Source organism: Narcine bancroftii, chromosome 9 (assembly GCF_036971445.1).
Source record: "Narcine bancroftii isolate sNarBan1 chromosome 9, sNarBan1.hap1, whole genome shotgun sequence".
NCBI classification, from domain to species: domain Eukaryota; kingdom Metazoa; phylum Chordata; class Chondrichthyes; order Torpediniformes; family Narcinidae; genus Narcine; species Narcine bancroftii.
Genome location: NC_091477.1, coordinates 5,368,118 through 5,378,895, shown reverse-complemented (window position 1 = coordinate 5,378,895; position 10,778 = coordinate 5,368,118). Strand labels below are relative to the sequence as shown.

Genomic DNA, 10,778 nt, shown 5'->3' with positions numbered 1-10,778 from the left:
CATATAAGCTGAGTAGCTGGACTGCTTGCAAAAAATACTCGTACTGTACCTCGGTACAAATGGCAATAACCTTGAGTTTGAATTTGAAGTTTCCAAAGAGGGAATCACTTGATCTTTGCAGTGCTGAGTGATGCTATATTGCAGACACATTTATCTTTGCATTCTCAGTGGAATTCAATTTCACTGTAGGAGTTTTGCATTGAGCATTTTATATAACAGGGGATTAATTTCTTGTCTTTAGATGGGGAGCAAGATTAAATAAAATGTCAATTTGAGCATCAGAATAACATAAGGATTTTTTTAAACAGAATTTTTGAACTCAATTCCATTAAACTTTGTTTTTCCATCCTTCCTTCATGTTCAGGAGGGGTTGAATGGGCCTAGCCCATTCTACACTGAGAGGGTCAGGAGTTTGCCAATACCAGTCTTTACTGTTCCACCAGAAGGTGTAAGTTCCTATCTGGTCTCCTCCATTGTGTGAGATAGAACCATGGAATATTACAGCACAGAAGCAGGCCCTTCAGCTCTTCTAATCTGTGCCAAACTATTATTCTGCCTTGCCCCACTGACCTGCACCCAGTCCATACCTCTCCATACCCTTCCCATCCATGTACCTGTCCAAATGTTTCTTAAATATTAAAATTGAGCCCGCATTCAACACTTCAGCTCATTCCATACTCCCACTACTCTCTCTGTGATGAAGTTCCACCTAATGTTCTCCTTAAACTTTTCCCCTTTCACCCTTAACTCACGCCCTCTGGTTTGTATCTCACCTTCCCCCAGTGAAAATAGCCAACCTATATTTACTCTGTCTATCCCCCTCATAATTTCAAACACCTCTCTCCAATCTCCCCTCATTCCTCTACACTCCATGGAACAACCCGTTTAACCTTTTCTTGTAACTCAGTTCCTGAAGTCAGGGAAATATCCTAAGTAAATCTTCTCTGCACTCTTTCAATCTTAATGATATCTTTCCTGTAGTTAGGTGACCAAAACTGCACACAATACTTCAAATTTGGCCTCACCAGTGTCTTGCACAAGTTTACCATAACATCCCAACTCGAATACTCAATACATTGAATTAGGAAGGGCAAAAGCTCTCTTTGCAACTCTACCTACCAGTGTCGCTACTTTCAGGGAAATGCGTATCTATACTTTCAGATCCCTCTGTTCTACCTCACTCCTCTGTGCCCTACCATTTACCATGTATGTCCTACCTTGGTTTGCTCTTCCATTCACCGTGTATGTCCTTTATTCTGTAGGGCTCACAATGTTTAGAACTAGCAAGATGCTTCACTTTGAATTTTACCTGATGGTATTCTGAACACATGCTCTTCTTAAATTTAGTGCAATTAACAGTAGGTTCTATTAAACAGTCGCTCCACTCTACTCGCGTTTCTCGATGCATTTTAATGTGCATGTGGAGTAGGTCAGGGATGAATGATTATGGTGACAGGAATAGAAAGGAGAACTGGGATTTTCTTTTGTAGAGCAGGAGGAGATTTGATGCAAAAAGAATCATGGAGTAAATAAGGGAAACATATTTCCAGAGTCTGGATTGTTAATAACTATTGTAAGATGATCTATACATTCAAAAGTACCTCATTGTCTGTAAAGAATCCAAGGATATCTCAGGGACATGCAAATTGTCTTCCTTATTCCTTTACACTGTACAGTTTATGTTTTGCACTATTTTGGCAGGAAAATGGAATCTCAGGGCTGTATGTGATGTCATGTATGTAACTCTGACAATAATCTGAGTGACCTTTGTCTTCTCTAATTTTCTTGTAGTATTGTAACACAAATTAAATTGATAATTTCTCTTGAAGAAATTCAAAGGACACACACCTTGGTTGGATTAAAAGGAATAATTTTATTGGAAAGACTGAATTTAGAGCAAAACATTACTAATATAATTCAATGCAATTAAAGGAAAGCAAGGTTGTAACATTAAGATTAAAGCTGTTTATTTCAGAAGGAAAATACAGGGCACAATAAATTTAGTATTGAGCAGGCCATTAGACTGATGTTGCCAATTGCAAGCAAATCTCAAAAGTACAACATGAGCATCATTAGAAAGGATCCACCAGTTTCATGTTTGACGAACGTTGTACTTAGAAAGCAGTGTTTAAGAAATCTACAACACCACATGGTATAATTGTAATAAAATGAATTTTAGCAAAAAACATCCAAGAACTACAAAGAGATTCACAATGTCTCCAGATCTAATTCAGTCTTTTATTTTTCCCCTAAGAAATAGGACAGATATTAGTATATGGATATATTCATATTTGTTAATCACAGGACACATTCAGCATGCCTAAATATTAAAACAACTACAGACTACTCACTGATTGCCAAGGCTTCATTCTGAAAGCTATGGCTGTCTGATCTAGTCATAAGAGAAATATGTTATAGGGTTATCACTAATTTTAAAATAAATGTTAAATGACAGGACTTAGATTCTATATATTTCAAGTCTCTGAACCACAAAAATTAAGCCCCAGTCATGGTTGCCACCTATCTGGGATTAAACTGGACAAGACATTTCTTTTGCCATTATTTCACCCTTTCTTTGAACCTGAAGGCACTGACTCTGCACGGGGTGTCTGGGCATAAACAACTCTTCGGTATCTTAAAAAGCAACGAAGCTGCAGATGCTGGATAATTGACATAAATGGAAACCATTCGGTAAATACCCAGCAAGTTAGGCAGCATTTGAGGAGAGAGGTATAGGGTCAAGGTTTCAGGTGGTGACCTTTAACCAGACCCTGCACCTTTCTCAGGACTGCTCTTCAAGTATGCTTCCCCCATAGTGCTTGCTCGATTTCAGATGAGAGCCTGGATGATTGTCCCTTACTAATGTACCATGACCCTTTCTGCTCTGTTTATGTCCACGCTGAGCTCCATTGACAGTAACAGCCAGGATTAGATTATAACTTCCTTTGAAGGCATATAGCTGATCCCAATGAGTCAGATGCCTATTATACATCCCTCACAAATTTTACTTTAATTGACTGCATAGAAATTAAAATCTGGAGTGTGAAGGAGGGGGTGCTCAGCTGGTCTCATTCATTTTACTGTTTTGGACAACTCGTATTCTCTTGCAAGGAGTCAATTCGCAAATTTGTAAACGATAGACAGGAATAATAAATGTTTTGTTTATACTTTCATCCACATGTCATGAGGAATTAAATTTCAGCTTCATCAAAACATACCTGAGAATTCAAGCCAGGATCCCACTCCATGTCCACCTGATCCTTGTCCGATTTGGCTCCTTCATAAGGTGGCAACCATAGCCCCATATATAACCCTTTTTTTGGCATTTTACTATACTTTTCTTTCCTCCTTCCTTACTGACCATTCTCTCCCTCTGAAATCTTTTTACCATTTATAGCTCTGTACAAGGATACTCAAACTACAACCTTGAGAATTCCCATACTCGTTATCACTAACGTCCTTGGAACAGCTACCATGAGTCGTCGAGGGAGTGAGATGGACCATGTATGGGTTATTTTACTCAGTCAGATTTTGTCAGTATCCATGTGCCAGTTCTGAAGAATACCTGACGCAAGTATTGATACAAAACTGGCATCAATTATTTTCTCACATGCTCGCCTTTCCTCTTTTCTGATCTGCCACGTATGTCCTCACATTAAACACATGGTGTTAAACAGCGAATAATTTACAGAAAATGCAAAGCAAGTGATAACCCTCAGTGTACATACATGCACAATGAGATCGATGATGGACTCCTAACATGTTCTTTAACCTGTGTAAAGGCTGTGAGACAGTTTGGACTGAATAAATGAGACACGAGATGATGAGTTTTTTTTGACAGAACTTAAATTTTGGCTGCTTCCATTTATGTGTTTGAATAAGGGAATGTTTTTTTTTTAAATTCTGTAATGTCCCTCCATAATTGGGGATTAAATTTTGATACATTCTCTCTCCAAGAAAGCACAATTTCTCAGTGAAGCAAGCTGGAATGTTTCTATTTTCACTTGCATTCCTTCATTTAAGATGGAACAAAATGGCCTGATAATATAGCCCAATGCTATCTGTAGTCTGATCTGATGCCACTCGACATTTTCCTTTGATCTGTCTTCAGACTGCAAATTGCAACCATTCTAGTCACTGGAGGGATTCAGAATGTCCCCTTCTTTTTCTTTGGCACAGACTAGATGGGCCAAAGGGTCTGTTTCTGCTCTGTAGTTCTTTATTTTTGATAGCAAAGGAATTTGATATGGAAGCAACCAATAGGTCCTATCAATTGCTACAGCAGAACCTAAATTAGGTGAGCGTATTACAAGAGGGGTGATAGAGAAGTTGGGAGTAAACTGGTCCTTGGTACCATGTTGCTGAAAGGAGCCCTTGATCCACTCAATGCTTTAGAATGACGAAACTCAGTATCTCTGCCCTAAAATCAAACTTATCTCCTCCACCTATGATTTTTGAATGAGTTAAGTTCCAGGTGGTAATGATGCTCAGAAACACTCTCAGTCTAGAGACACAGGAGTCTGCAGATGCTGACATGAAGTAGTCTACGGGAGGAACTCAATGGAATGATCAGCATCAGTGGAAGGAACTGGCTGGATTGCAAAATCTGGAGCTGATTGCCCAAGTTGGCAAAGGAAAACCCCACTAAAATCTAATATTGTGACATATTTGGGCACTCGAGACCATCTTATACAACTGAGCATGTGCTTGACATAAATTACAATAATTCCTTTGTAATCCTTGTTCAATCTGCAGGTTTCAAATAATTTTGAACATCTATCATTGAAAATGAAATAAAAAATCCATTCCCTTTCAAACTTAGTGCAGCAAAGAGCTTGTTTTGGCCCAGTGATTTTTTTTTAAGTGACATTTAGTATTTTTTTTAAAAAGACGTGCTTCTGTCATGCAGTTCATTTTATGATTCCCATAATTATTGACATTTTATTCTGCTCCCCTTCTTCTTTATTTACCAGACTTCTTTTTCTTCCCGAAAGTTATGAAGGATTTCTTCCCTTCACGTTCAGTTGTTGACTTGCCGGAGAGCGTGGTGGTTGTTCCGGGAATGTAGACGTTGTGGAGATAGTCGGAGGCTTGATGGTGAGCAGGGAATTTCACTGCAAGCCTCGGCGTCCAACTCTGCTCTCCTGCTGCCCGGACTGGCGATGCCTCTACGATCTCTAAAAGGGATTACCAAGTACAAAGTTATTGATTGCTCCAGTTCCATCCTCCCTTGGTTGGTTAGTAGTGAGCAGACCAAGGTTCAGTATTCTGCATTTGTTCAGTTTGTTACGGTAGGAATCTTCACGTTTCTCTTTGTTACCAAGCTTGCAGTTAAAATGTTCATGCACTTTAAAGCAGAATGCATACTTTAATCAACATGGCACCTCTTCTTAAACCAATAACAGTTTGCAAGAAAAACTTTTCCTGTGCATTTCTCTTTGAGTAAACCAAAATATGCCTGTACTTGGAGCTGAGATACTACTGCCATTGAGAGGCACTGTAAAATCATTTAGAAAAAAAAAGTTTCCAAAATGTTAGATGGAGTGAAACACAAAAGTCAGGAGATGCTATGATTGTAGTAAAAACATAAAAATTCTAGAGGATCTCAGCAGGTGTTTGATCTCCCAGTGGCCACTCATTTCAATTTCCCGTCCCATTCCCATGCCAACATTCCTACCCATGGTCTCGTGCACTGCCAGACTGAGACCACTTGCAAATTGGAGGATCAAGATCTCATATTTCAACTGGGCACCCTCCAACTGGATAGCATTAACATCAACTTCTCTGGTTTCCTTTAGCCACCCCTCCCCCATCTCTCCCCCTAATTTTCCTTTCTTCCAGCGCTCTCTCTCTCTCTCTCTCCCTCCCTTTCTCTCTGACTCCATTTCTCCAACTCTGCATTCACAGAGCTGCCCCCTCTAACAAACTTTCCTCTTCTGTCCTCTTATCCATATCTAATTATCACCTTGCTGGTCAGTGCTCCTCCCCCTGTCCATTCTTCCCTTCTCCCTAGTCCTTTTATTCGGCCATCTGCCTGTCTTTTGTTCATACCTTGATGATGGGTTCAGGCCAAAAACATTGGTTATACCTCCAGCACTTCTGTGTTTTTTTGCAGAAGGTTAGAATTTAGCAGTTAGATGATGATGTAGGTCACATATAGTTGAGCTATCTTTGTCACCTTTATCTAATGTGTTAACTCTTTGATACAAATGAGTGATATAGTTTTGTGTGTAGATAACCTCAAAGAGACTTTGGAAGTAGAATTACTGTTGCAATTTGCAAAACAGCAATGTTGGTCTCACATTGTTGATGATCTCTTTTAGTGCACTACAGTTCATGGTGGACTCCACGGCGGTCGTTTGAAAGTGTTCCACCCATTAACCACAGCACAGTCGAAGGCAATTATGGGCATTAAATTCCTGCTGCCCAATTACACCCAAATTAACCTATAACCTCATATGTTTTGGAGGGTGGGTTCCATTAGCAAACCTCCCACCATCTTTCCCTATGCTTCATTTCCTGTAGTTCTCTCTGTTCCCTTTTCCCTCTGTCTCATTTACCCCAACTCTGCAATTACAGAGCCAACCGTCCCCTCCCTATCAATTCTCTCCTTTCCTTTTTCCTGGCCTCTTCTCCTTAACCAATTATAACCTTCTGTCTCTTGGTCTGTACTCCTCCCCCTGCTATTTCTTTTATTTAGGTGCCTGCCTGTTTTTTCTCACACCTTAAAGAAAGGCTCAGCCCTGAAACATCAGTTATCCATCTTTACCTCCTCTGGATGCTGCAAGACCTGCTGTGTCCCTCCAGCATTTCTATGTTTTTCCTACAATCACAGCATTGCAGACTTTCATATTTCACTCCTTATTATCCTCTGTTCTGCAGTAGACTGAAAGCATTATGTACACCAGCTGTGAACTGCGCAATGCAACCAGATAATCTATGTTTTGCCAAAGCTTTCAATAAAAATAGGTTATTTTTTTTTCATGCATGAAATAAAACCTTGAGCCTGTTATCTATGGAAGCGCTTTGAGCTAATCCCACTCACCCATTGTAAAGCTCTCTTAAATTCAATGGGACATGCTTTGGGGCCCAGCAGCCATCACCCTCTCCATCCTTTCCTCTTGCAGATCCAAATAAGGTTTCTATTGAATCCTTGGTGAAATTCGGCTGATGAAGAGAAATCTAGTGCATATAATCTTTTAAACCCTACTGCATTGCCAGAACAATAGTCTAGATTGCTGGAAAAAATCCACCAAACCAACCAGTATGCTGCCATATTACAGTTGGAAAAAAGTGAGCTAGAAGTCGTCAAGTAGTTTAATCTTGGATTTTGGCAGTTAAAAGACAATATTCAATTCCAAACCTGCATGTGTTTCGAAGTAAATATTAATTTCCATAAAAGTGTGCCATATCGGTGTCTCCACGAGGTCTGTAAGGGGAAACTGGATTGCACAGTACTATGACACAGATTAATTGTTCACAAATAATATTTCATAACTTCATCATTTCTGTAAGAGAACAGGGATAAACCTTCCAAACCGAAATCTGCTCAATCCAATGGAATATTACTTCCAGTTCTTTTGCCCATTAAACTTCAGATTCTCCAAAACTTTTATTCAACAAAAACATAGTGTTCAGCTGTGCACTTGTGTGAGATTGTCATTCAAGGCACGATAGCTGTTCTTTATAAAACACCCTTTGGTCAGACATCAGACACATGCAAAAATAAAGAAAGTTACACATAAGGATTTTCTGGTTCGTTCTTCTTGACCAGATTTGGCAGGACATTTTCTTCATCTGTTTGCTTGGCATTCAGCAGTAGAGAGAACAATATTTCAGGCAACAATGCATCTGGCACACAGACAAGGTCTAGGCTTGATCTCTTTTCAAAACTGAGTTGCTGGTGTCAACCAAGGTAGCAACAGAGATGTCCCTAAGATGAACCAGAGAGATGGGCATTTGGAAAGGATGGGTGGGGGAGGGACATGCAGAGGGTTGGAGGAGTGGGCAACAGGAAACCAACCCGAAATTCTGCCTCATGCCCCCTTGTAATGACTCCTGCAGAAAATTGTATTTCTATTGATATAAACAAAGATAAGATTGAACTCAGAAATAATATGCACAGTGACTGACAGAACGGTCACCATTCATTGTCAACATATACACACATATCAAACTTTAGTAACAGTTTACAGACAGTGGAATGTAAACTGAGGATATGCAGGATCAATTCAATAGCTTATAAATGGGACTCTCAGAGGAATTAGTTTATCATGGCATGGGACAGAGCATAAGCAGAAAGAAGCACATGGACTTTGCAGTCTTACGCACATTTAATAAGATCACAACTCGTTCTCAACCTATTTGTATTCTTGCTGAACTCTAATTCATTTCTCCAAACATTTATCAATAACAGCCTTGAATATAGTTGTGGAGTGCCTCTTCCCAAATGTGGATAGAGATAGTGAATGTTCACAGATTTTGACCGACGTGGATTTAAATGAGGATCCCATCATCCATAGTGATCATGTAAGTGTATTTCCGACAAGTAAATGATCAGAGATTGAAGCCTGGGTTGTTGCTCCCCTCTGTAACTCCTTGTCAATAAATTGACTCAGAACTGTCTAAGAATTGAGTCCGCAGTCATTCTTGGTCCAGTACTTAAACTGTACAATGGGCAACCTATTTCCAATCCGAACTATTGGGAATTAGTCCCATCTTAGGAATGGTCTGGTTTTTTCTCATCAAATAACTTCAAGAATAGTGAATAAAGTCAAAATTTAATTCGGAACAATAGAGCAATGGTCAGCACAATGCTATAACAACATCGGTTCAAATCCAGCGCTGTCTGTAAGAAATTTGTATGTTCTCCCTGCGTCTGGGGTGGGTTTTCTCTGGGTTGTTCAATTTACTCCCACCCCTCAAAAACATTCAGGGATTGAAGGTTAAATGGGGTATTTTGGAGGTATGGGCTCGTGGGCCAGAAAGGCCTGTGTCCGTGCCCTATATCTATGTTTTAAAAATTAAAAATGTAATATTTAATGCAAATGCATAATGAAGGAAGAGTTGACACTATTTCTAACTAAGATGGCACCTTCCTGAATGAATTAAGAATATATAAGCAATGAGAGGCATGACATCCTCACAAAACATTTTTAGGTTCTTTGGGCTTAATATTACACTGCTGTATGAACATTTAATAATTGTACTATTTTGATAAAAGCCATAACTGTGTTATTTAAAATGGGTTAATGCATTTTAGGGCAGTTGTGTAGGTTAAGCATTAACTGATACACAGGCAGAATTATTTGCATTGTGCATTAGGTTAGTGCAATCATTCTTTTGCTCCAGGCACACATGGAAGCACATATCAGGAATTCAAGTGTAGGGGTTACCGTGTCTGGTTTACAGCCAAAGGACCATGGAGGCTGCCAATAGGGAACGCACTGAACTCCACGCTTGAATTACTGATACGTGCTCCTGGCATGTGAGGCCCTGTAAGAAGATCACAAAAGATATGTAAAGTTAAGACCTTCCTTGTGTAACCATAGTACCTTTGGGAGCACACTTGATTCATTCAGCACTTCAGACTTGCATGACAGGATGCACGACACAACCACAGAAACAACGATAAAGTCAATAGTTACTTCCACATGTAAGATCTTAACACTAAAACACACACTAAGATCTTTTCCTATACAGTGGGAGACACAGTATTCAGACATAACCAGAAGGATCTGGAAAATTTCATTGAAAATATGTGATATGAGGAAGAGGGCATTTGACTTCTTTTGGGCACCATTTGAGAAGACCCTAATGCTTAGAAATTTGAATTTCAGCAGTATTCTTAAAGATAAATTTGGAAGTGAAGATCAGTGGGGGGTAGTGGGGGTGATGGGTTGAGTATTCTCAAAAGGAGGGCCAAAATCTCACCAATAACAAATATTAGTATTGGGGGTTTGAGGGCACTGGAGATAGAGGGATAGTGGGAACAGAATGTCAATTGCTCGAGATTACTGGGAGCTATTTACAGCTAAAATTAAGATTAACAATTGTTCGGTATAATGAACAAAACCAAGAAGATCCTAATATGCTCCTCAAGTTGGATTATAGATAATGGATGAAGAGCTAGTTAGAAGTGAAAGGATGGAAGGTTAAAGGAGAGTTTCCAAGTAATGGATGAAGCCAATAATGATGAAGACAGAAACAGATACAGTAGAGTAATACCAGTATTATGGGAATGAAGAGTACGAGGGTGTGGACAGAGACATACAGTCTGAAGAAGACTGTGTGAGGTGAGGTAGTGGATTTGAATTAAAAGATGAGGATTTAAAAGGAAATGTATTGGAAAGTGGGGAACAAAAATGTTCAGAGACGATGTGCTTACAGGTGAGCTCCTAGTTTAGCACTTTTGTGTTAAAGAATACATGTGGTAAATCTTTGGACTGTTTGGAGTTTACCAAGAGTGAAGGAAATCTTCAATGAGAGTGCTGGACTAATCAAGAGTCAAATCTAGTGATGATGTAAGGATGTTGGATGGTTTGAGTTGCAGAGGTAGAAAAGTGGAACCCAAAGGAAACAATGTTGTGGAAACATTTATTGCAATGGAATCTGAAGCTAAACTGAAGGCTGAACGGGATGGCAAGGGCGTATGTCATCTACTGCATCTGTTAGGCTCTGAGGACATGAATGAGACAAGGATAGAGTTGGAGTCAAGGTTTCCAAGGTTCTGGATGATTGTGGGATGAATATTTTTAACAATGAACTGTAAGACTTTG

The 10,778-nt window shown here is 39.5% G+C and overlaps 1 protein-coding gene across 9 annotated transcripts in view; it reads right to left on the bottom strand.

Moving 5' to 3' along the window:
• Positions 1 to 1,853: 1,853 nt before the first annotated feature.
• LOC138743156 (protocadherin gamma-A11-like) overlaps positions 1,854 to 10,778 on the bottom strand; it is a 149,493-nt gene continuing 140,568 nt past the window's right edge. For 6 of the 9 annotated variants that reach the window (XM_069898055.1, XM_069898056.1, XM_069898060.1 and 3 more), the window contains 2 exons: positions 9,396 to 9,495; positions 1,854 to 5,177 (listed from right to left, as the gene is read on the bottom strand). In XM_069898055.1, the coding sequence (XP_069754156.1) occupies positions 5,021 to 5,177; positions 9,396 to 9,495 (257 nt within the window). In that variant the 3' untranslated portion in view covers positions 1,854 to 5,020. The remainder of the gene's footprint in view (positions 5,178 to 9,395; positions 9,496 to 10,778) is intronic. The other 3 variants (XM_069898059.1, XM_069898061.1, XM_069898065.1) reach the window with 1 other exon arrangement.